The 27,352-nt window shown below is 40.1% G+C and overlaps 1 protein-coding gene across 1 annotated transcript; it reads right to left on the bottom strand.

Moving 5' to 3' along the window:
• SKA3 (spindle and kinetochore associated complex subunit 3) lies at positions 1-27,352 on the bottom strand. Its single transcript, XM_012442140.3, has 9 exons — positions 27,169-27,352; positions 22,670-22,731; positions 22,394-22,559; positions 17,714-18,131; positions 10,638-10,723; positions 5,556-5,641; positions 3,601-3,804; positions 1,853-1,971; positions 1-910 (listed from the first exon to the last, which is right to left on the bottom strand). Coding segments are annotated over exons 1-9 (1,245 nt in total). The 5' UTR covers positions 27,272-27,352; the 3' UTR covers positions 1-909.

Here is a 27,352-nt window from a genome sequence, read left to right as displayed (position 1 = left end):
CAGAGCCAATGGCATACATAAGGCTGACGAGAACTTTACTTTGAAAAATAAAACTAAATATCTTAAAATTTTATTTTACATTATATTTAACAAAGATTATACTTACAACTACACAGTAACTCCTAGAACAAAGACAAAATCAAGTTTTGTTTTGGTGAGTTTTCTGACAAGATTAACAGAGCACAATGGACAGGTCCTCCATTTGACTTTCAAGGAACAATCATAAAACAATCCCCAAGTGCTTGGCATTACAGGCATGAGCCACCGTGCCCAGCATGCCTTTACATTTTAAAAATTATTTGTGCCACTTCTTGGTACTACTTAAACCATTCTGTTGATTAACCAGGGTAATTTAGTATCAATGAAACACTAATAATCCTTAAAGAGTGAATCACAGGACTACATGTCAACAAGACTAAGGTTAAACCTCACCAAAACTTCATAAAAAGAGTATTATGATGTCAATGTCCATGTTCTTCTACAAAATGGGTCAATTTTTTTCTTTTCTTTGAGACGGAGTTGCACTCTGTCACCCAGGCTGGATTGCAATGACACAGTCTCAGCTCACTGCAACCTCCAGCTCCAGGGTTCAAGCAATTCTCTTGCCTCAGCTTCCTGAGTAGCTGGGATTACAGGTACCCGACATCACGCCTGGCTAATTTTTTGTATTTTCAGTAGAGACGAGGTTTCACCATGTTGGCCAGGCTGGTCTCAAACTCCTGACCTTGTGATCCACCTGCCTTGGCCTCCCAAGTGCTGGGATTTCAGGGGTGAGCCACAGCACCCGGCTAAAATGGGCCAATTTTCAAAAGGGGGAAAGAGGCAGGGGAATGTGAATGACAAAATCAGTCCAGCTCTGCTTTCATCTCATTCTGTTCAGTGTCTGTAATGGATGGATCCACTAGAGTTTCTGCAACAGATACAAATAAAAAATATCAATTTAATATAATTAAAAGCCATTAAGACAAATGAGACAATACTGTGGCTATGTATTTTACACTTATAAAATAATTGGGCCGAGTTTGGTGGCTCATGCCTGTAATTCCAGCACTTTGGGAGGCCTAGGCGGGGGGATCATGAGGTCAGGAAATTGAGACCATCCTGGCCGACATGGTGAAACCCCATCTCTAATAAAAATACATAATTAGCTAGGCATGGTAGCATGTGCTGTAATCCCAGCTACTCAGGAGGCTGAGCCAGGAAAATTGCTTGAACCAGGGAGTTGGACGTTACAGGGAGCTGAGATCGCGCCACTGCACTCCATCCTGGCGACAGAGTGAGACTCCGTCTCAAATAAATAAATAAATAAATAAATAAAAGTAAATAATAATAATTGATGATAGATTTCCACTGATATCATTAAACTGGATAATTCGGGAGTCTGAAATTCAGGGATCTCAAGTTCTATATCAAAAGACAGAGACACCCTATTAACCTAGCAAATGTCAACTAAAAACATTTTTTACTAACATTCCAATGTTAATTTTTAAATGTCCTCCTCAAATAACACAGAAACTTTCTTTTTTTTTTTTTCAGACAAAGTTTTCCTCTTGTTGCCCAGGCTGCAGTGCAATGGCGTGATCCTGGCTCACCACAACCTCCACCTCCTGAGTTTAAGCAATTCTCCTGCCTCAGCCTCCAGAGTAGCTGGGATAACAGACATGCACCACCAAGCCCAGCTAATTTTTGTATTTTTAGTAGAGTCGAGGTTTCTCCATGTTGATCAGGCTGGTCTTGAACTCCTAACCTCAAATGATCCACCTGCCTCGGCCTCCCAAAGTGTTGAGATTACAGGCGTGAGCCACCGTGCCCAGCCAAACAGGAATTTTCTTTACAAAGGTGACATACTCACCAGTTCTCTTTGTTGCTAGCATCTCGGATGTTCTGTCCATGTTTAAGGAAACTTTTGCTGGGTGGCACTGCTTTAATTGCTATTGGAGTAGCTACATTTGAGTTGTACTTCGATAAAAGCTAAAAAAAAAAAAAAAAAGCAAATTCCTTTTTATCAAGTCACATGAACAACATAACCTAAATTTGGAAGAAGTTATACAATGATAAAATGTTCAAAAACAGCTATGGGCCGAGTGCAGTGGCTCACGCCTATAATCCCAGCACTTTGGGAGGCCAAGGCAGGCAGATTACCTGAGGTTAGGAGTTTGAGACCAGCCTGGCCAACATGGTGAAACCCTGTCTCTACTAAAAATACAAAAATTAACTGGGCATAGTGCCACACACCTGTAGTCCCAGCTACTCAGGAGGCTGAGGCACAAGAATGACTCGAACCGGGAGGCAGAGGTTGCAGTGAGCTGAGATCACGCCACTGCACTCCAGCCTGGGAAACAGAGCAAGACTTGGTCTCAGCAAAGACATGCTAACAGCAATGAAAAGATGGAGATATTAGAAATTTAACTTGGATGTGAAGGACTGATTTTTAAACCCTAAAATGTATTCTGACTGAAGTCAGTGAAAACAAGTAGCAGTGTATCCCTGAGAACAAATTAAGCTTTTACAAAGATGTTAGGGAAATTATACAAAGGAAAGACATGAAACAAATGCTCAAACGAAAGGTCATCAATTGTAAAAATTATGAAAGGAGACCCTGAAATATCAGCTATAATTTTTCATGTATAAAGAGGTGATATATTAAATATAAGGTTTCCTTCCTTTTACATAGAAATAGGAGATGAAGCACCCATTGGGAAGTGGAAACTGTAATTTGCATAAAGACAGAAGATGCTCCTTCACACAATTTATTATAACTTCCAGAAAAGCAGAAAAGAGGGTAAGAAGTACTTCATTGATATCCCAGCATGAGTCAGTTCTAATGGCATTTGGGTATTTCCCTGAGTGATTTATCCTTCTCGTGGGTCTCCATAAGGCATCAAGATTTCTAGAATGGTTATTAAGAATTCCACACATGTAAGTAATAATTGCCAAACACTGTAACTTCTATTAAGAGAGGGACTGTCAAAGAATCAGACTGGTTATTTAGAATTGGCAGTTGTTGTAAGTCATTAGTAAACTAATGGTAACTGCTGTTAAATACTAAAGAATCAGATACAGTCATGCATAACTTAACAATGGGTATACAACTTGAGACATGCGTCATTACGATTTCACTGTGTGTGAACACCATAGTACTTACACAAACCTAGATGGTATACCCTACTACGCACCTAGGCTATATGGTATAGCCTGTTGCTCCTAGGCTACAAACCTGCACAGCATGTAACTGTCCTCAATAGTGTAGGCACTTGCTACACAGTGGTAAGTACTTGTGTATCTAAGCATAGAAAATGTACAGTAAAAATACAGCATCATAATCTCATGATACCCTGGCTCTGGGAAATTGTAGTGTAAATAAATGACTTTACTGACTTTGCCAGCAACACTTCTAATGGAACCATGATCAGTAAGGAAGCCACAGTTGAACAAGTGTTAGAAAATAAGGTCCTGACAGCCTAGAATTTAGATTTTCTCATCACCAAAATTAGCACATTAGCCCAATGATAAATAAGACAGTTTATATGCAGTTTCAGGTCTTTAAATACTTCACTTTGAAAGAATATCAGAAAAAAAAAAATAGCCTGGAAAAATAACCTGGAGAATATCTTCTGGAATTTTAGTTACTTCTGGAGGTGTAGGTGTTCTGAGAAGATTCTCATAAGAAGAAATCGTAGGTGAAGAGAGATCTGTTAAATTCTCAAAGCATGTGTCTGAATTTAAAACCAACGAAGTACAATCTTTAACTTCCAAATCGTTTGATGAACAATTTGTTTTTGGTAACGGGTAATTTGTGGATACCTATTGAATAAAAATAAACCATTAAATTATGGTAATATAATATAATGTAGTAAATAAAAATGGTTAGTCATTTGTTAGTTCTATTGTGGTCTCTAAGTAGGCCCCCATCTACCCCATCTTCTCTGACCAAGATCTAAACAAAATCAAGAACAAATGGCATATAGAGGACAAAATACCATCTTCATTATTAACAAAGGCTGAGGTAAAGCTTAATGTCAGCTGGGTGTGGTGGCTCATGCCTGTAATCCCAGCACTTTGGGCGGCCGAGGTGGGTGGATCAGAAGGTCAGGAGTTCAAGACCAGCCTGGCCAACATGGTGAAACCCCATCTCTACTAAAAATACAAAAAATTAGCTGTGTGTGGTGGCGAGCGCGCGCCTGTAATCCCAACTACCCGGGAGGCTAAGGCAGGAGAATTGCTCGAACCCAGGAGACAGAGGTTGCAGTGAGCTGAGGTCACACCACTGTACTCCAGCCTGGGTGACAAAAAAAAAAGCTTACTGTCATAACTAAATAGAATTAACCCCAGATTTAGATGGATACACCCACCGCATCTCAGGCAACAGTAAGTGTGGTCAGACGAAAGTCACAGAATGAATGAACAAGTGTTACCACATGCCCTCCCAAGAGGAAGAAAGCAGATCAGCGATAAGTTTAAGTATGCGGATTTTTCATGCTAAATCAGCCAACTGGGTAAGTCGCTCCAGCTCTCTTGGGTCGGAGTTAATAGAAACAGAGGATAGAGTGTTACCTCAGTAGGGTACCTTCCACATGAACAGAAACATAAGGAGTAAATTACTTGTAAATGGCAGGTAGTAACAGGCAGATAACCTGATACTTCAATTGATAACACAGCCCTATGTTCATCTACAGCTGCACTGTCGAATATAGTAGCCACAGCCACATGGGGCTCTTTAGATTTTAAGTTAATTAAAATTAAATCTAAAGAATTAAATATTAGTTCTTCAGATATACTAGCCGCATTTTCAGTGCTCAATAACGTGATTAGTGGCTACCATATTGGACAGTGCAAATTATAAAACATTTCCATCATTATAGAAACTTCTATAGGATACACCCCAATACAGTACTGGTTTTCTATAGCATTGGTTAAGTGACCATACTGACTAAAGAGATATAAGGTTTTCATTTGATGAAATCTGATTAAATTTATTCGTTGGTAAAATTTAGGGAAAAAAAGCACAAAATCACCATAATTCTATCACCCAGAGATAATTACAGTTTGCTACTTCTATCCACTTTTTCCTTAAAATATGTGTGTGTATATATGTGCGTGTGTGTGTGTACATACACATTTTCCTTATGATTAATGTTTTTTGAAAACATTCTTTTTATATGCGCTCATCTGTTTTTCAAAACATATGGTAGTATATATAACACCTGATCTTATGGATACGCCTTGCTGTGTTTTAGCTCTTCCATATCATTCAATATTTATACTGTTTCCCATGCTTTGTGCTTACAAATAATGCTGTTCCTTACTCTATAATTTGTTTTAAATCTTTGTCCCAATTTGGCTTAGAAAAAATACTGAGATATGGTTTAACAGTATGAAAATATTTTTAGGGCAATTGATTTATACTGCCAAGTTGCCCTCCAGAAATGCACTGTAAATACATTCCTAAAAGCTGGATTCGTCTATGTCTTTTAAACACTCTTTGAGCCTGCAAGCAGTAGTGTATCTGAGTCTTTAGGAGAAAGATTGTGGCATTCAATTTTATGGAAAGTTACCAAAGCTATGCTGTTCTTCGTAGATGGAATTTTCAAACCAGGAGTACACAGTGTAGGTACCAAAGGAGAATCTGTAAACTCGGCATCTAAAAGACACATAAAATAGTCATAAAAAAATTATAACTATAGTGTGCTTAACTGGATAGGAAAAAAAACCCTAATTTACATATGTAATTATTAGCACTAATAAAGTTCAGCAAGGATGCAAGAGTAATACACAACAACAAATAGTTGTGTCATATAATAAACATAAAAGCAACAAACTATTACACATAGAGTTTGAAAGAAGTTACTTTTCACAGTAGCAACAAAGATAAGACACCTACAAAGATATGTATTAAAATGGTGTAAAACTTTTATGGAGAAAATTATCAAACTTCTGAAGGAGGAGGAGGAAGAGGGAGAGCAGGTCACTTGCCTTCCAAGATGGCAGGACTTACTCTAAAGCTACAGTAGTTAAAAACAGTGTAACATTAACCAGGGATGGAAAAATTAAAGATAAGAACAAGAGAGACCCATGCATATAGACATCTGCTATCTAGAACACACAGTATCCTCAAGGCAACCCAAAGAGGGCCGGGCGCAGTGGCTCACACCTGTAATCCCAGCACTTTGGGAGGCCGAGGTGGGCGGATCACCTGAGGTCAGGAGTTTGAGACCAGTCTGGCCAACATGGTGAAACCCCATCTCTTAAAAAAAAAAAAAAAAAAAAAAAATCAAAGAGAAAAGGTAAATATGTTAGAAAAACAATCTAATTGGCAAAATATTTTAAGTCTAAAAATCATCAAGTGCTGGAAAAGATGGAGAAACAGGAACTCAACACCACTAGTGAGAAGATAAATATTAGTAGCCACTCTTAGCTGACTATTCAGCGTTTTCTAGAATAAGTATAAAATGGGCATGCCCTTTGACCTGGCAGTTCTACTCCTAGATATGAGAAAAACACATATGCACAAGGGAAAATTTCCTTAGAGCACTGCCTATAATAATAAAAAATAAAAATACTACCTCTTAATCAGCAAATGACTATGGCTTATATATACAATAGAATACTATTTATCAATTAAAAAGGACGAAGTGCTTTGGGAGGCTCAGGTGGGCAGACAGATTAAGTCCAAGAGTTTGAGACCAGCCTGGGCAACATAATGAAAACCCTCTGCCAAAAAAATACAAAAATTAGCTAGGCATGGTGGTAGATGCCTGTAGTCCCTGCTACTTCGGGAGCTGAGGTGGGAGGATCGGTTGAGCCTGGGAAGCAGAGGTTGCAGTGAGCTGAGATTGCGCCACTGTACCCTAGCCTGGATGACAGAGCGAGACCCTGTCTCAACAAAAAAGTGAATTTATATGGAAAACATAAAAAACACACTGTTGAGTGAAAAAAGTAGTGGCAAAATAATATGAATTGAATGTCTCTCCTGTAAAACAATGGAACTGTACATTGGGAAAATCATTACTTTTGGAGAAGAAAGGGAGGAGAATAATGGACTGGGATTTACCTTTATGCATGTTTTCTATTTAAAAAAAAAAAAGATCTGAAGTAAATACAGCAAAATGTTAACATCTACTTAATTTGATATTTCCAAGCATATACCTAAATACCTGGGATTTTAAGATAAGCACAGAGAGGAGTTAAAGTGCAGGCTCTGAACACACAGGGATTGGAAATGGAGCATGATGCATAAAGCTGAGAGCCTGGAAGAACCATAGGGTCTATGAACCAGGGACAAAAATATTAAGATCTGCCCACTGGCACCAGGCAGGGGAACAGAACAAAAGCAAGCTAGGCTAAATGTGGAGTTTTGGAAGAGTATTTAAAAATCAGAATATCAAATCCATACATTATAGAGTTATTGGTTCTGAGCTCACCCTATGTATCTGGCACAGGTCTGCGGCAAGTAGTTCATCTAAAAAGTTGTCTACAATTGGCAAGACCCACGTGGCCTTGGCTAGGGCCAGCATGAAACAGCTCCACGGAGACTACCTGACAATCCAGGGCACACAGACCTTAACTGAAAACAACTTCTCTTGAAAATAAGCTCACAGTTAAAAATTAAAAGTATAGCCTAGGCGTGGTGGCTCACGCCTATAATCCCAGCACTTTGGGAGGCCAAGGTGAGAGTATCATTTGAGCCCAGGAGGCAGAGGCTGCAGTGAGCCATGATTGTGTCACTGCACTGCCGTGTGGGTGAGAGTGAGACTCTGTCTCAAAATTAAAAAGACAAACAGGCTGGGCACGGTGGCTCACGCCTGTTTGTAATCCTAGCACTTTGGGAGGCCGAGGTGGGTGGATCACCTGAGTTCAGGAGTTCAAGACCAGCCTGGCCATCATGGTGAAACCCCATCTTTAAAAAAAAGACAAACAACCGCCGGGCGCGGTGGCTCACACCTGTAATCCCAGCACTTTGGGAGGCTGAGGCAGGTGGATCACGAGGTCAAGAGATCAAGACCATCCTGGTCAACATGGTGAAACCCTGTCTCTACTAAAAATACAAAAAATTAGCTGGGCATGGTGGCGCGTGCCTGTAATCCCAGCTACTCAGGAGGCTGAGGCAGGAGAATTGCCTGAACCCAGGAGGCGGAGGATGCAGTGAGCCGAGATCGCACCATTGCACTCCAGCCTGGGTAACAAGAGCGAAACTCCGTCTCAAAAAAAAAAAAAAAAAAAAGACAAACAGCCTAAAAGCATATGAGGAAACAAACCACCAGGACAGAGAATCAGCCCAATAAACAAGAGAATCAACACCTTAAAGAGTCTTTCATATACTTGTGTTTAAAATATTCAGAGAAGTGGGGTGTGGTGGCCTGCACATGCAATCTCAGCTACTCAAGAGTCCAAGACGGGAGGATCACTTCAGCCCAGGAGTTCGAGGTTGCAGTGAGCTATGACTGCACCACTGCACTCTAGCCTGCACAGTAGGGCAAAACCCCACCTCAAAAAAAAAAAAAAAAAAAGAGGCTGATAGATCGTACAGCTCTTCCAGGCTGTCAACTTTATGCACCCACGCTTTGTTTTGGTGCCTCACAGATTTGAAAAAAATAAGCTTATCAAGCAAAAAAATGTTACTGGAGTAAAAGTTCAACTGATAGATTTAAATAATTTACACTTACTGTAAGGAGAGAAACAGTAAACTGAAAGAAGGATCTAAAGCACAAAGCAGAACAGAGAAAGGGAGGAAAAATATGAAAGAGAAGTTAAGAAACTGAGGAAACAGAATGATACATTCTAAAATATATCTTACAGAAATTTTAGGAGAAAAAATTGAGAAACTAGGAGAAAAGTAATATTATTCTAAAAAATTTTTTTTTTTTTTTTTTTGCCTGGTGTAGTGGCTCATATCTGTAATCCTAGCACTTTGGGAGGCTGAGGCAGGAGGATCACTTGAACTCAGGAGTTTGAAACAAGTCAGCCTGGGTGACATAGAGACTCGTCTCTAATTAAAAAAAAATTTTTTTTTTGAGACAGTGTCTTGCTGCCACCCAGGATGGAGTGCAGTGGCACAAACATGGTTCACTGCAGCCTTAACCTCCTGGGCTCAAGCGATCCTCCACCTCAGCCTCCTGAGTAGCTGAGACTACAGACATAAGCCACCACACCTGGCTAATTTTTTAATTTTTTTGTAGAGATGAGATCTCATCACGTTGCCCTTTTGAGTATGGTGCAAGATGATGGTCCAATTTCTTTTTCTTAAAAAATCAGCTACTCCTTAATACAATCATGTTCTTATAAACTGAGCTATAAGCTTACTATGAGTGATATATTTTTAAACCTGTTTATGCTATTAATACTCCTTAATTTAATAACGTAATTACATACTGGTGAAATTGATAGGAAAATAAAATTTAAAAAAATATGTCCAAGATTTTTAAAAGACCTGATAAAAACAAGTTATTTTTAAATATTTGCCAATAAATTTGGTACCGATCAGCCAATTATAACAATTATTTTTAAAAAATCATAGGCTGGGAATGATGGCACATGCCTATAATCCCAGCACTTTGGGAGGCGGAGGCAGGTAGATCTCTTGAGCTCAGGAGTTTATGACCAGCCTGGGCAAGATGGCAAAACCCCATCTATACAAAAAACACGAAAATCAGCTGGACATGGTGGTATGTGCCTGCAGTCCTAGCTACTCGAGAGGACTGCCTGAGCCTGGGAAATTGAGGCTGTACCAAGCCAAGATCGTGCCAGTATGCTCCAGTCTGGGCAACAGAGGGAAACCCTGTCTCAAAGAAAACAAAACAAAAAAAATAAATAAAACTTTAGGATTTTTTTAATCTTGCTTTTTCATGAACACCAATGTTTTCATGTTTGCTTGGACAAATATGAAACCACTGTATGAAAATTTTCTCTAAGTTACTGAGCTATTCAAAGGAAACCAAAATTTAAAATGGCAGCTGATGTATTCTGTGCATGGTTTCCATAAGAAAGATAATGTACAACTCTAATCAACAGGTTTAAATTAAACTAAAAGAAAAAAGTACTGTGGCTCTACATCAAAAGACTGGTGAATGAATATATACGTTTTAAATTAAAATGTTAAAAACAACAAGTTGACAAATATTGAATATGATCCAGAGTATTAAAAACATATCAGGCAGGGTGCAGTGGCTCACACCTGTAATCCCAGCTCTTTGGCAGGCTGAGGCGGGCGGATCACCTGAGGTTGGGAGTTCAAGACCAGTCCTATCAACATGAAGAAACCCCATGTCTACTAAAAATACAAAATTAGCCGGATATGGTGGCTTACGCCTGTAATCCCAGCTACTCCAGAGGCTGAGGCAGGAGAATCGCTTGAACTTGGGAGGCGGAGGTTGAAGTGAGCCAAGATCCTGCCATTGCACTCCATCCTGGGTAATAAGAGCGTAACTCCATCTCAAAAAAAAAAAAAAAGAAAAGGAAAACAAAATTTTCTTTCTCTTGGACAAAATCATGCTGAATGAAATGGTACTTAATATAATCCAATGTTAGGAATTAAACAGATGAAGAAAACTATCAGAATGTCTAAGATGATGAAATCAATTGTGTACAAAGATAGTTTGGGAAAAATGTTCCTGAGAAGTAACTTGATTTCTCATACTTACCACCTTTTCCCAACTGCTGGATGGTAGGGCCAGGAGTGGCAAAAACATTATCATTGGGCCTCGATTCTGTATCTGTGTTCTCCTCACTGGTGTGATTCATAGGGAAATTACAAGGTTAAAAACGTTAACATTCAATCTCTGGGAAAAAATTTAACTGCTAAATATCAAGTTTAGACAAACATTTGGTTGTGCTTTATGGTACAGAAGTCCCATGAAACAAATTCTTTTATTTGTTCTAATATATATCCGTGGTACAAAAAGGTTAAGGACCACTGAGTTGAATGTATTCGTTCAAAAAAGGAACTTACTGTAGCTCATGGCTTCAAAATCCTAAAGTGGAATTTTACAACCAGTGTATATATATATAGATTAAAAACCTGCCATTTTTTTTAAAGACTAAAATGATCCTGTCATCTGATTATCATTGTCCTAGCCAATTATGTATATGTCTGTAAAACAGTGATAAAGAGAATATCACTAAATACAAGACAGTTCAGGATCGATTTTCACTTTTAAGTTTCCAGTTTTGAATTCAAACATAATGACCCATGCTGCTTTTAACATCTTGTGTAAACATTTTTTCTGAGACAGAGTATCGCTCTGTACCCCCAGCTGGAGTGCAGTGGTGCAATCTTGGCTCATTGCAACCTCCATCTTCTGGGTTCAAGATTTTCTTCCATCTAAGCCTCCCCAGTAGCTGGAACCACAGGCATGTACCACTGCGCCTGGCTAATTTTTGTATTTTCTGGTAGAGACAGGGTTTCACCATGTTGGCCAGGCTGGTTTCAAACTCCTGACTTCAGGTGATCCACCCACCTTGGCTTCCCAAAATGCTGGGATTACAGGCACGAGCCACCATGGCTGGCCATTGTGTAAACATTTTTCAAAAGTGTGTATACTGACCAGGTACAGAGGCTCAAGCCTGTAATCCCAGAACTTTGGGAGGCCAAGGCGGTCAGGAGTTTGAGACCAACCTGGCCAACATAGTGAAACCCTGTCTCTAGTAAAAATACAAAAATTAGCCAGGCATGGTGGTGTGTGCCTATAGTCCCAGCTACTCCAAGACAAGAGAATCGCTTGAACCTGGGAGGCGGAGGTTGTGGTGAGCTGAGATCGAGCCACTGCACTCCAGCCTGGGCAACAGAGTAAGACTTTGTCACCAAAAAAAAAAAAAAAAAAAAAAAAGTGTGTATACAGTATGGCACATATATTTTTAAAAATCAAAGGGATGGGCATAGTGGCTTATGCCTGTAATCCTAGCATGTCGCTGGGCCAAAGTGGGAGGATCACTTCAGGCTAGGAGTTGGAGATCAGGCTGCGCGACATAGCAAAACCCCATCTCTACAAAAAAAATTAAAATTAGCTGGGCATTGTGACGCATACCTGTAGCCTCAGCTACAAAGGAGGCTGGGGTGGGAGAACCACTTGAACCCAGTTCATGGCTGTGGTGAACTATGATCCTGTCACTGCACTCTCTAGCCTGGGTGTTGTTGGGAATGTTTCATGGAAAGAGTTGGCTTTTAAATATCTAAAACCTCTTACCCAGTCATTTTACCTCTAGGAAAACTCAACATTTTGGCACAGTAGTATTTATTGCAGCTTATTTATAATAGGGGAAAATTGGGGAAAAAAATAAAATAAAATACGACAGTGAGATGCTATCTCTAAAAAGGAAAAAAAACTGAAAAAAAAAAAGGAAAGACTACTACTAGTACCTGTGTAGTCCTCTATGGAAGCTTCCCAGCTTGGTACCTGTCTCTCCCCTGCAGAGGCAAATTTCTGTCTAGATTTGCTTGGTACTTTGTAATTATTTGTGTACTCTTAATATTTTGTTCTTCTGAACTATAAATGAAATCATAGTGTTATATATACATATAATTGCACATTTTATTTTCCTTGAATTCATTCATTTAAGTAAAATTTCATAAAGGCTTTTATACACACTGACATTTTCCCCTTAGAAAGATTCACCAATGGCCACCAACATAAAAGCATTTTCTGGCCAGGCACAGTAGTTCACGCCTGTAATCCCAGCACTTTGGGAGGTTGAGGCAGGTGGATCACGAGGGCAGGAGTTCAAGGCCAGCCTGGTCAAGATAGTGAAACCCCATCTCTACTAAAAATATAAAAATTAGCCAGCACCTGTAATCCCAGCTACTCGGGAGGCTGAGGCAGAAGACTTGTTTGAACCCGGGAGGCAGTGAGTGGAGATCATGCCACCGCACTCCAGCCTGGCAGACACAACAAGACTCCACCTCAAAAAAAAAAAAAAAAAAAAAAAGCATTTTTTTGTCTTTATCAACACTCAATATAACCTGTATTTTTTGGTATTCACTCTCTTAACAAGCCTAGTTAAAACTTGGAAATAAAAACTTGCCTCTAGATAGTTGAAAAATGACATTTCATTTTTCATTTGAATTTCCCTCATTACCTGCAAAGCTAAAAGTATACATATGCTTATTGGTCAACTGTATTTTTTTTTTTTTTTTTTTGAGACAGAGTCTCACTCTGTCGCCAGGCACCAAGCTGGAGTGCAGTGGCACAATCTCGGCTCACTGCAACCTCTGCCTACCGGGTTCAAGCAATTCTCCTGCCTCAGCCTCCCGAGTAGCTGGGACTATAGGCATGCACCACCATGCCCAGCTAATTTTTGTATTTTTGGTAGAGACGGGGTTTCACCATGTTGGCCAGGATGGTCTCGATCTCTTGACCTCGTGATCCGCCCGCCTCGGCCTCCCAAAGTGCTGGGATTACAGGCTTGAGCCACCGCGCCCGGCTATTTTTTTTTTTTAAGAGACGGAGTCTCACTCTGTCACCTGGCTGGAGTGCAGTGGCACGAGCTCCCGGGTTCAAACGATTCTCCTGCCTCAGCCTCCCAAGTAGCTGGGACTACAGGCTCACACCACCATGCCCAGCTGATGTTTGTATTTTTAATAGATACAGGGTTTCACCATGTTGGCCAGGCTGGTCTCAAACTCCTGACTTCAAGTGATCCACCCACCTTGGCCTCCCAAAATGCTGGAATTACAGGTGTAAGCCAGTGCACCTGGCCTCTTCTTTTGTTAATTCATGTCTTTGCTCGTTTTAAAAATTGGGATGTCTTTCACTTATTAGTGCATATGGGTTTTTAAAACATATTATGTATATATATAACATACATATGCACATGTATTTTATCATGTTGCAAAACTTCTCCTGCTTTGTCATTGGTCAAATATTTTATGATACAGTGGTTTAAATTTTGTATGTGATCAAATCTATCCATATTCTTTAGTATGATTTCTGACTTCACTGTCACACCATAATTTAAATATTTTCTACTGTAGATATTTTGATTCTTTCCAATTTTCCCCATTTAAAATAAGGCTGTAATAAATACTACTGTGCCAAAATGTTTGTCAAGTTTTCCTAGAGGTAAAGTGACTAGGTAAAAGATTTTAAACATTTAAGAATCAACTCTTTCCATGAAACATTCCCAACAATGATACATGAACACACGTTTCACTTTACTCTTCTAACAGTTAAAACAAATATGCTTTGTACTTAATAGACAAAACTGTTTTTAAAATAATTATTAGTCATATCAATTCCTGTCCATTGCCTAGGTAGCTTTCGGTGTGTTTGTGGTTTCTTATCAGTATGTGTGTAATAGCCCTCAATGCAACTATTTTCTTGGTTTATTTTTTACCCTTTATATGTTTCATGTTCTATTCTATTTATTTTATCTTTTTAGAGGTGGAATCTAGCTATGTTGCTCAGGCTGGTTTCAAACTCCTGAGCTCATGTGATTCTCCCACCTCAGCCTCCCAAGCAGATGGGACTAAGGCACAAACCACTGTGCCTGACTTATGTGCCCATCCATATTTCTAAATAAACAAATAGTTAAGCTGTCTAATCATGTCAATTAATTTACAAGTTTCTTGTAATTACAAACATATTGGTAGTTGCAGAATACTTTCACTATTTATATGGATTTGTCTATATTTTCTTTTACTTTGTAAATGATTTAACTAAATATTTTTCTTTTTGATCCATCTGTATTTTATGTTGACTTGAGGTAGGGACTACTTGATTTTTTTCCAAACAGTTAACTGTTCCTATATAATTTACTGAATCATCTTTACTTCAAAAATAGCTTCAGGATCACTTGAGGTCAGACTTAGAGACTAGCCTGGGCAACATAGTGAGACCCTGTCTCTACAGAAAATTTTTTAAAAATTAGGCAGGCATGGTAGTGTACATCTGTAGTCCCACCTACTTGGGAAGCTGGGGTAGGAGGACTGATTGAGTCCAGGAAGTCGAAGCTGCAGTGAGCTACGACCATGCCTCTGCACTCCAACCTGGGTGACAGACTAAGAACTTGTCTCTAAAAATAATTTTATAAAGAAAGAATTAGTTGCCTTATGTAACTATATAAAATACGTATCTTCTATCAGCTTCTTTCTTGAATTTTAATACTTCTACAAGCTTTTCATGTGATTTTCTTGAGTTGCTTTGGTACAAAATGGCTAGAAGTGCAACACAGAAATACTTATTTCCTATCTCATTACACTGGCCAGAGCATCAAGAATGACGTTAGGCCAGGTGCTCACACCTGTAATCCCAGCACTCTGGGAGGCCGAGGTGGGTGGATCACGAGATCAAGAGATCAAGACCATCTTGACCAACATGGTCAAACCCCATCTCTACTAAAAATACAAAAATTAGCTGGGCGTGGTGGCACATGCCTGTAGTCCCATCTACTCAGGAGGCTGGGACAGAAGTTTAAATCCAGGTGGTGCAGGTTGCAGCGAGCCGAGATCACACCACTGTACTCCAGCCCAAATAAAAAAAAATCTTTTGGATTAAAATTTTATCTTTAGTGTTTCTTTTCCCCAGAGTTGTGGGTTTTTTTCTGACTCTTTGACATGAATGTTTATTTTCCTTCATTAATAGTAACAGTATTTAGTAAGTATTTATCTTTAGATACTGCTTGGCTACTTTGGTAAGTGGTATTTTCATTGTATCATTGTAACTATTTTTTGAGACCAAGTCTCACTCTGTTGCCCAGCCTGGAGTGCAGTTGCTCTATGCTCACTGCAACCTGCACCTCTCAGGTTCAAGTGATTCTGCTGCCTCAGCTTACTGAATAGCTGGGACTATAGGTGCCTACCATGAGGTCTGGCTAATTTTTGCATTTTTAGTAGAGACGAAGTTTCACCATATTGGCCAGGCTGGTCTCGAACTCCTGACCTTGTGATCTGCCTGCCTCGGCCGCCAAAAGTGTTGTTGGGATTACAGGTGTGAGCCACCGTGCCCACCCCATTGTAACTCTTATGGTTTAATTACCATTTCCATGCTAATGACTCCCAAATCTAGTCTAGCACTTAATCCTTCACTGAACTTTAAACTGATTAAAATGCCTAAGCATGAAGAGGTACTAACAATGTCAAAATCAACATGTAAACGCATCACCTATCCCTCCACACTCCAGGTATTCTTTTCTTGTTCTCCCTAACATCATCCCAAGCAACAAAACAGAAACTTGGGGTTTATCCTAGATCATCCCCTTTCCCCAAGTCTCCATGGCAAATCAATCACAAGTTCTTACTAATTTTATCCCTTTAATTTTATCCCCTCTTCTCTATCCCTACAAATACCATCTTTTTTTTCTTTTTTTTCAATAGATGTTCAATCATAGCTACTAACTCCATAACGACTTAATATGGCGAGGGTGTGACCATCTATCTGGCCTCCTGCATCTCCCCTTTTAATGCATCTCTGTGCTGCCATTTGTAAGAGTGGCAATGAGAGGCTTGATCCTGGTATTACGTCAGGGGCACTGAACCCTGTAAATGTAGATTGGTTCTTTTGATCCAGTAATTAGCCTCAGTAGCAAGGTTCAGAAAACATTCACGGAAGGATTTTCAACGTTATAGGGTGACGCAGTGCTCCAGCAAGCTTGAATAGATCTCCCATTTTGTTTTTTGCGCTAATAATTCTTTTCTCAATCTCTACTGTATCTGAAAGAACTGAGGATATCACGGGTGTTCCATCCATGCACTGCTCCAGATAAGCTTGTATTGTGAAGACTATAGTCATCTGAGCTCCAGCGGCAAGCTTAACCTGGACTAATAGCTCTTTCCCCAGTGATTCAAATTTTTTGAATAGAAATGCAAAGACAAGCTCTCCAACCCAGGATTGGCTGTTGATCCAATCTATCGCAGGTCCAGCATTATGAGCAACCAGCAGATTTGCACCTTCACCATCAGGTGCTCTGCCAAGCGCCAACATCATCCCATGGAATCACTTCTGGATCTGAATGCTGTTGGATCAGACCTTGTCACTAGACCCGATTACCATCCCTATTAGCAAATCACAGTAGTGAGGAAGTATTGATGCCATTTCCATTCTCGTAACTTTGTCCTGGTCCGTCAATGATTTCTTGAAAAGTAAAGGTGTCAATGACTGCTTTCCCTCCACAGTTACTGCACTTCTCTCATTCACACCAACTTATTTTAGTGCTTCGTGTAATCCATCAAAAAGATAGCATAAGAAGACCAAACTTGGTGTAACCAGATGGAAGTTTTGGTGGAATCCTGGATCTAGCAGTGACTTGGTATTATTCTCAATGTCGTCCTTCCTTCCCATCCTGGGACAGGGGTCAGCTGAATCAGAGGGGAACTGTCTAACTTTCCCACTTAAATGAGAGGAGAATCTCTGGCTAGTTACATCCACTGGGACTTGTTGACTACTCATGGTAATCAATTTGGTGAGTTATGTTCCATATCATCTTTTTTTCAGGCCTTTATCACTCCTCCTCTAGTCTCTCACCTGAAGAAATCAACAGCTCACACTTTACTGATAGTATTGGTGATTCAAGGTTTGTAATATAAAGTACCTGAAAATGTCACCACTAAAGAACTTACTGATGTAACCAAACACCACCTGTTCCCCTAAAACCTACTGAAATAAAATAAGTGTCTGAAAACTTTTTAAAGGAAAAATGTTGTCTAAAACATATTTCTTCTGGAAAAAGACCAATACAAAAGATTTAGAACACTAGATAAAATTTGCCTTTTGACAGAGCTGCTTACCTTTTATTATTCCTCACATTTTTAAGTCCCATTGTGTAATCTTCATTTAAACACATAGTATATTCAGAGATACCAAAGTGTTCTAATTTAGGAGTTACACACTCAAAATCATCCATTTTTAGTGCACATTTTGGAGTTTTTAGTACTTTTACTAGTGACTGTTTGGTAGGTGGAGTTAAAATTACGGGCTCTTCCTTATAGTTGTTCACTGACTGTGGAAGGTTTGGTAGAACTTGGGATACCATGTACCGCTCAAGTCCAAAATCTGAAAGTTGTGGACTACGTGGAGACTTCTCAGAAATACAACTGCTTGCCACAGGAGGATCAGACCTGTTCACATCATTGTTCACATCAGGCTCCTGAAAATTTTCACAATTAGAGAACTCTGGGTCAGAGTTAATGGCTTCTTGTTCGTGCACTAGGAGGAAAAATCAGAATATTCTGGTCAAACACCAAAATAGAAAATTTCATGTTTACGAAAACAACAGAAAATAGCTTATGTGAAATTTCCCAAATGAACCAAAGTTCCGCCACCCAGGCTGGAGTACAAAGGTATGATCGCAGCTCCCGGCAGCCTCAAGTGATCGTCCCATCTCAGCCCCTAGAGTAACTAGCTGTGCTACCATGCTCAGCTAATTTTTAATTTTTTTTTTTTTTTGTGGAGATGGGGGGTCTCATCATGTTGCCCAGGCTGGAGTCAAACTCCTGGGCTCAAGTGACCCTCCTGCCTTGGCCCCTCAAAGTGATGGGATTTCAGGCATGAGCTACCATGCTCAGCTGAAATGTTATTTCAATTGTCCCTTTAATAAAGTTCTGATATGTATCTCTTGTGCACCCATATCCCATTATGATTATACATTAGAGAAAGAAAGCAAGTTAAAGTGTTACAAGATCAAAAATTAATATCCACAAATAAAAATCCAATTTCCTTACATCCTTAATGTGATTTACTAATTTTTCTTAATATTTTCTTTCTTTCTTTCTTTTGCTCAGACTTTAGTGAGCATCAGAATATATTTTCTGTTGCTTTGTTTGTTTGTTTTGACTTGCCCAGGCTGGAGTGCAGTGGCACAAGCACAGATAAGTAAGCAACAATGGGGGAGTGCCCCAGGTTGGGGAGAACAATGAACAACTGTTCTGAGAAAAGGCTAATCAAACAACCTGCAGGCACAACAACCTTGTTCTTTTTTTTTTTGAGTCAGGGTGTCACTCTGTCCCTCAGGCTGGAGTGCAGTGGCAATCTTGGCTCACTGCAGCCTCAACCTCTGAAGCTGGGACTACAGGCACGCATCACCAAGCCCAGCTAAGTTTTCGTATTTTTTGTAGAGATGGGGTTTCACCATGTTGCCCAGGCTGGTCTAGAACTCCTGAGCTTAAGTGATCTGCCCACTTTGGCCTCCCAAAGTGCTGGGATTACACATGTGTGCCACCACACTTGGCCACAACCTTGTTCTGTACCTAGCCTGCCTCCAGCATGACCCTATAAAACTTCCCTTCAGCCTCTGCCTCTTTGTAGATGGCCCCTTCTCTGCTGTACTGCCCATTGCAATCTTGCAATGTATTTCCATATGTTCTCTAATAAATCTGCCTTTCTCTACCTACAACTGTCTTGGTAAATTCCTTTACACTAGCCCAAGTAGTCACACCCACAACACTGGGATCACGTGATCCCCCTACCTAAGCCTCCCAGGCAACTAGTTAATTTTTTTGTACTTTTTGTAGAAATAGAGTTTCACTATGTTGCCCAGGCTAGTCTTGAACTCCTAGGCTCAAGTGATCTGCTCGCCTGGGCCTCCCAAAGTGTTGGGATTACAGGCATGAGCCACTGCACCTGGCCTGAAACTATATTTTAAAATTTAATAACAGTATGGAATCAACTGTGTTCTAGATTTAATACCAAGTATAATATTATTTTAGATTCATAACTTACAGATGCCTAAACTAAAAAGTAAAGACTCTTATACAAAGGTAAGTTTTTATCCTAAGTCAGTCTGGAACACCTATATCAAACACCTAGTTGAGAAAAATAATAGGAGAGCATTTCAAAGATATACAGTTTCTCAACCACTAATAGGCTATTACTTTTTTTTTTTTTTGAGATGGAGTCGTGCTCTGTCACCTAGGCTGGAGTGCAGTGATGGGATCTTGGCTCACGGCAACCTCCACCTCCGGGTTCAAGCGATTCTCCTGTCTGTGCCTCTGAAGTAGCTGGGATTACAGGCAGGAACCAACATACCCAGCTAATTTTTGTATTTTTAGTAGTGACAAGGTTTCACCATGTTGGCCAGGATGGTTTCGAACTCCTGATCTCAGGTGATCCGCCCACCTTGGCCTCCCAGTACTTGCTGTGATTACAGGCATGAGCCACTGCACCTGGCCCGTTACTTTCTTGTTTGGTTTTAAAAGTCTTGAGTTTAAATCTCTAAAGTTTTATACTTTGATTTCATAGTTTTTGGTCCTTGGAATAGCTTCTGATTCACCGAGTTGTTTTGGCATTATGGTTTCTGTAAATTTTGAGAAATAGTACAAGAGTTGCCAAAAACCTACTGATGTATTTATTACAGGGCTATCATTTATGAGATTAATAAATCATCATTATCACTACTCCATAGGGAGATATTATTACCCCCATCTTGTAAGTGAGGAAAAAGCAACTTAAGAGAAATTACTCAAGGTCACACATTTAATAACTGGTGGCGCCAGTACTTGAATCTGTGGCTCTTTCACACCAAAATCAACTGAATTCTATGATACCATATGGGGTGTAGTGGTGGTGTGGGTTGTTTGTATGTATGTATGTATGTACGTATGTATTTATTTGTTGAAATAGGGTCTCGCTCTGTCATGTAGGCTGGAGTGCAGTGGTGTGATAGTAGCTCACTGCAGCCTTGAATTCCTGGGCTTAAGGTATCCTTTCTGTCTCAGCTTCCAAAATAGCTAGGACTCCAAGTGTATAACACCAGGCCCAATTAATTTTGTAAAAGAAAAAAACAAAAACATTTATACAGACAGAGCCTCATTATGTAGCCCAGGCTGGCCTCAAACTCCTGGCCTCAAGCGATCCTCTTGCCTCAGTGTCCCACAATGCTTAGATACCAGGTATGAGCCACTGTGCCCGTCTGACGTGGACTGTTTAACTTACTTGCCACATGCATCTTCAATATATATTTGTTCAATTTATTTTCTTTAAAAAATTTTTTTTATAAGATGGGGTTTCACCATGATGGTCAGGCTGGTCTTGAACTCCTGACCTCAGGCGATCCACTCACCTCAGCCTCCCAAAGTGCTAGGATTACAGGCGTGAACCAGTGCGCCCGGCTTAAATTTTTTTTAAGACAGAATCTCACTCTGTTGCCCAGGTTAGAGTGCAATGGCACGATCTCAGCTCACTGCCTCTGCCTCCTGGGTTCAAGCAGTTCTCCTGCCTCAGCCTCCTGAGTAGCTGGGATTATAGGCATGCACCACCACACCCGGCTAATTTTTATATTATTAGTAGAGACGAGGTTTCACCATGTTGGTCAGGCTGGTCTCGAACTCCTGACCTCATGATCCACCCACCTCGGCCTCCCAAAGTGCTGGGATTACAGGCTTTTTTTTTTTTTTTTTTTTTTTTTTGAGATGAAGTCTTGCTCTGTCACCCAGGCTAGAGTGCAGTAGCACCATCTCAGCTCACTGCAACCTCCACCTTTCTGGTTCAATTGTTTCTCCTGCCTCAGCCTCCAGAGTAGCTGGGACTACAGGTGCGTGCCACCATGCCCGGTTAATTTTTTGTATTTTTTTGGTAGAGACGAGGTTTCACCATGTTAGCCAGGATGGTCTTGATCTCCTGACCTTGTGATCATCCCACCTCAGCTTCCCAAAGTGCTGGGATTACAGGTGTGAGCCACCGTGCCTGGCCTCACTTGTTCAATTTAATAAGAGAAATGAAGACACTGAAGTTAGTCATTCAGAGGTATGAGCATAATAACAATTGTTAATAGTTAATCTTGGTTGACTGACATGCTAGAAACTGCTCTAATCAAACTTTATCTTATTTAATCCCTATACAATCTCATGAGATAGATATACTAAACATTCCCATTTTACAGATGAGAAACTGAGGCAGAAGGTTAACTAACTTGACAAAGATACAGCTTGACAATAATACAGCTATTAAGTGGTGGAATACAGATTTGAACTCAGGCATTTTGGCTCCAAATTCTAAAACACTATGATACACTTCATCAAAATTTTAGAAACAAAAAAAGACTTCGTCAAATTTTATAGCCAGTATCTTTCTAAGGGAGAGAACATTGTGAACAAGGAAAATGAAATAACATGCCGTGAGGTCTCTTAGCTTTTATTGGCAGAGCTAAGTAGAAACCACCTATCCTACGTCATGAAGATTTATCTTGTACTTTTTCATTTAAATAGGCCAAAGAACTTTCACCTAGCATTGTGCTAGTTTTCATTTTGCATTTTGGAAGGGAGAGCAAGGACTGTCTTTACACTGCACCCCCGATTAGCACTGCACCCAGCACACCACACAGTGAGAGCTACACAAACATTTATCAAATAAGCGTCAGATAACGACAGAGCTAGAGCTAAAAACCATGGCCAAGCTTACAGTTGTCTTGGTTAATCATGCTGCCTTGTTTCTTCAATACTAAAACAAATGCTATAAAATGAAGTTATTCAAACCTGAATTTTTCTTGACACGTGGACTATATCCATACTTCTGGAAATATTCCCTTATTTTCATAATATCCATTGAATTTTTTTCCATTAGTATTTTTGTTGCCTTCATGAAATCAATGCTTTCTTGACTTTCCAATCTTGCTTTATCAAGAAGAATATTAACATCATCCTTTTATGAATAAAGAAAGTACATTATAATTTCTGTCACTTCTGACTAAATCTATTTAGGATAAAAAAATTACTTGCCACAGAAAAATGATAATATTGTAAGAGTGATACCTTTAGAGTCTGAACTTCTGAATGAAGGTCATATAAAATTCTCGCTGGATAATCTTCAAAGTCTTCAAGATCAATATTGAAAGAAAAAAGTCCAATAAATGTAAGGAAAAGGAGGAAGAAAAAGAATACTTAGTATACAATCATGTACCTTATAATGACATTTTGGTCAATGGCAAATCACATATATGACAGTGGTACCATAAGATAATATGATATTTTTTACTGTACTTTTTGTATGTTCAGATACTTACCATAAGCTTACAGTATTCAGTACAGTCACATGCTATATACAGGTTTGTAGCCTAGGAGCAATAGGCTATACCATATAGCCTAGGTATGTAGTAGGTCATATAATCTACATTTGTGTTACATATGCTCTATGATGTTCACACAATAACAAAATTGCCTAACGTTGCTCAGAACACATCCCAATTAAGTAACATGACTGTATAACATACATACTGAAAAGCATACAAATCCTAGCTTAATGAACTTTATAAAATGATCATACCTGCATAAAAGGCCCTCAGCTAAAGAAATAGAGCCTTATTTGAATTCTAAAAGCCCTCTTAGAGTCTCTCCCTTCCCGCTAAGGGTAACCCTTACCCTGATTTTTCTTTCTTTTTTTTTTTTTTTGAGATGGAGTTTCACTCTTGTTGCCCAGGCTGGAGTGCAATGGCGTAATCTCTGCTCACTGCAACCTCCATCTACCGGGTTCAGGCGATTCTCCTGCCTCAGCCTCCCAAATAGCTGAGACTACCCCACCACCAGACCTGGCTAATTTTTGCATTTTTAGTAGAGACAAGGTTTCACCATATTGGCCAGGCTGTTCTCAAACTCCTGACCTCATGATCCGCCCACCCTGGCCTCCCAAAGTGCTGAGAGTTAGAGGCGTGAGCTAGTGCAACCAGCCACCTTACCCTGATTTTTAACATCACGAAGTAGTTTTGCCACTTAGGAACTTGATTTAATGGACTCATACTAGAATACGTATTCTTTTGTGATTGGCTTCTTTCACTCAGCTCTGTTTGTTACATTCTTCCAAGTTCATACATAAATCCATCCATGTTCATTACTGTATAGTATTTCCACTGCATGATATCAAATTTATTTATCTGTTCTATTGTTGAAACACTTTGGTTTGTGCCTAGTTTGGAACTATTATGAATACTCTTGCTTTGAACTTTCTAGAGCATTTCTTTGGTACCAATGTATTCGTATTTCTGTATGTTAGAGACCTAGAAAAAGTGCTGGATTATATGTTATACGTATGTTGAACTCCAGTAAATACTGCTAGTTTTCCAACATGACTGTTACAGTTTGCACTCTAACCAGCAATGCATAACAAGTGCAATTGTTCCACATCTTTGCAAACACTTGGTAATTTTCTCTTTTTCATTTTAGCTATCCTGGTGGGTATGCAACTGTACTACATTGGAATTTAATTTGCATTTCCTTGATGACTAATGAAACTGATGTATTTTCACATTCCTAATGGCCATCTGAAGATAATTTTTCTTTTTTTCTGAGATGGAGTCTCACTCTGTTGCCTGGGCTGGAGTGCAGTGGCATGATCTTGGCTCACTGCAACCTCCGCCTCCAGGGTTCAAGTGATTCTCCTGCCTCAGCACCCCCACCCCCACCCCCAGTAGCTGGGATTACAGGTGTGCACCACCACACCCAGCTAATTTTTGAGATGAGATTTCACCATGTTGACCAGGTTGGTCTCAAACTTCTGGCCTTAAGGGATCTGCTCACCTCAGCCCGGAAAAGTGCTGGGATTATAGGCGTGAGCCACCGCACCTGGCCTAAAAGTAGTTTTTTAAAAGGATTATATTTCTCTTTTCTAAAGCACATCTCCTTTGAAGATCTCCTTCTTCCACCTGTTAAATCTGACCAATTTTTATTAGGGAAATGCAAATCAAAACTACGATGAGATTCCAGTTCATACCTACTAGAATAACTACATCAAAAAAGACAGATAATAATAAACGTTGGTGAGGACGTGGAGAAACTGCAACCCTTATTCACTGTTAGTGCAAATGTAAAATGGTGCAGACACTCTGGAAAACAATTTGGCAGGTCCTCATAAAGTTAAACCATATGACCTAGCAATTCCACCTCTAGTACGTGCCCACGAGAATTAAAAACACATTCACACAAAAACTTACACATTAATATTTACAGCAGCATTATTCATAATGGCCAAAAAGTAGAAACAACTCAAAATGTCTATCAGCTAGTGAATAACAAAAACATAGTAGAACCATACAATAGAATATACACAGCAATAAAATGTTATAACATGGAGAAACATTGAAACATTACACTAAATGAAATAAGTTAGTCACAAGACTACAAATTCTACAATTCCACTTATACGACATGTCCAGAATAGGCAAATCTATAGAGCTAGAAAGTAGATTCATGATTGCCTAAGGTTGGTGTGGGTGGTGGGGCTAAAGGGAGTGACTGTTAAGGGGGAACAGGGATTTCTTTTAGGCATAATAAAATCTAAACTTTTTGTCATGATAATTGCACAACTCTGAGTATCTTAACAACCACTGAATTGTATCTGTTAAACAGTGAGTTTTATGGCATGTGAATTATATCTCAAAGATATTTAGAATTCAACCAATTTAATGATTCATCATTATGATCATAAAAGGCAAGATTGTTTGTGACCATTTTCTCTTATTACCACAATTCTATATTTTCTATAATGCATACGGGACAGGAATTGAAAAATTATTCTAGCTTTTCCTTGTAAATACAGAAGAAAATGCAGAGATTATGCAAAGTCACTATGTCTACAGGAAAACAAATTAGCACAAGCTTTATGGAAAGCAACTGAGAGCATATATCTCTCTCTCTCTCCAGGCTGGGCCCTGTGGCTCACGCCTGTAATCCCAGCACTTTGGGAGGCCGGGGGAATCACTTGAGGTCAGGAGTTCAAGACCAGCCTGGCCAACACGGTGAGACCCCCATCTCTACTAAAAACACAAAAATTAGCTGGGCATGGCGGCATGTGCCTGTAATCCCAGCTACTTGGGAGCCTGAGGCAAGAGAATCACTTGAACCCGGGAGGTAGAGGTTGCAGGAGCTGAGACTGCACCACTGTACTCCAGCCTGAGCGACACAGTGAGACTCAGTCTCAAAAAAACAAAACAAAACAAAACACAAAGGAAAAAGCCTCCAAAAATGTTAAAGCAATTTTGTGTCCATTATAGTACTATCACAAAATCAAAGAAAAACAAAAAAGCCCTAAAATAAGAATGGTAGAAAAGCTACTAAAATATTACTAGTGGTGTCTTCTGACCCATGGATACAAAATAATTACTTTTGTCTTTTTATTTTTCCATAGCTCAAACTTCCTACAAGGCATATATGTTGATTTTACAGTCACAGAAATAGACATTTTCAAGTGGCTGGAGATCATTCATTATATAATTAAAGTAAAAGTAGTCTGCAGGGTGTAATATTTTAAAGCACATTACAATTATGGCATTTATGAAATAATTCCAAAATCTGAACTACTTTTTCAGCAATTTAAAAAACCTCTAATAAAAAGGTGAATGGTGGCCGGGAGCGGTGGCTCACGCCTGTAATCCCAACACTTTGGGCGGCCGAGGCGGGTGGGTTACCTGAGGTCAGGAGTTCGAGACCAGCCTGACCAACATGGAAGAACCCCGTCTCTACTAAAAATACAAAACATTAGCTGGGCGTAGTGGTGCATGTCTGTAACCCCAGCTGCTTGGGAAGCTGAGGCAAGAGAATCGCTTGAACCCGGGAGACGGAGGTTGCAGTGAGCCGAGATTGCACTATTGCACTCCAGCCTGGGCAACAAGAGCGAAACTCCACCTCAAAAAAAAAAGTGAATGGTGAATTTTGCTTTATTTATATACACGTATTTTTTTAACCCCCAGCACTGTTGGGTACTAGTGTTTATGCCGGTAATACGGTTTAGTAGGAAAAACAGACTTTACTGCAACTGTGGACCACTTGGGTGAGAAAAGAAGTCACTATATGAGTAAAGTATCGTGTAAAGAACAACGTCGAATGGCTGGATTCTAAGGGAAATTGTTTAGGTTTACATGGTATTTTATTGACAAGCACACATACCGTATGTGACGAAAGCGCATCACGTATAAATTAGTATATGTATTATGAACTCAGTCCGTCAACTTAGGTTCCTATTCTTAAGTACTGCTGTCTCTCTTCACAACATAACAGTGCTACTTTCATCTCAGGAGAGCCTTGGGGTTGGACACCGGACTAAAACGAAAAGATCCTAGGAATAAACCATGAACAGGCCCGGGAGCTACGCTAACGCCAAACGCCGAGCGTTGAAACGCGCAGCACCCGCCCCAGGCCTCGGTGGCAGCCGTCCACACCGTCAGTGTCAGCCAGTTTCCGTGGGGCACACCCTCCCCACTTGCCACGCCCCTCCCCCCGCGGCGCACCCCACGCACCGACCCCATGCCGTCCGCCTCACGCACCGCTTTCCTCTCCGTCCAGCGCTCGCTGTAGCCGGGCCGTCTCGCAGTCCAGCGTGCTGGCCAGAGACCGCAGCTTCCCGCAGAAGTTCCGGATCGGGTCCATGATGAGCACAGCTGGGAAGGACTCCAGGCGTGCGTGGACGACACCGCTCAGCTCACAGCCTCCCGCCACTAGTTTGAATGT

This window comes from Aotus nancymaae, unplaced genomic scaffold (assembly GCF_030222135.1).
Source record: "Aotus nancymaae isolate 86718 unplaced genomic scaffold, 86718_ANA_hifiasm-v0.15.2.pri h1tg000009l, whole genome shotgun sequence".
Taxonomy (NCBI): domain Eukaryota; kingdom Metazoa; phylum Chordata; class Mammalia; order Primates; family Aotidae; genus Aotus; species Aotus nancymaae.
This window is presented reverse-complemented; position numbering and strand designations above follow the sequence as displayed.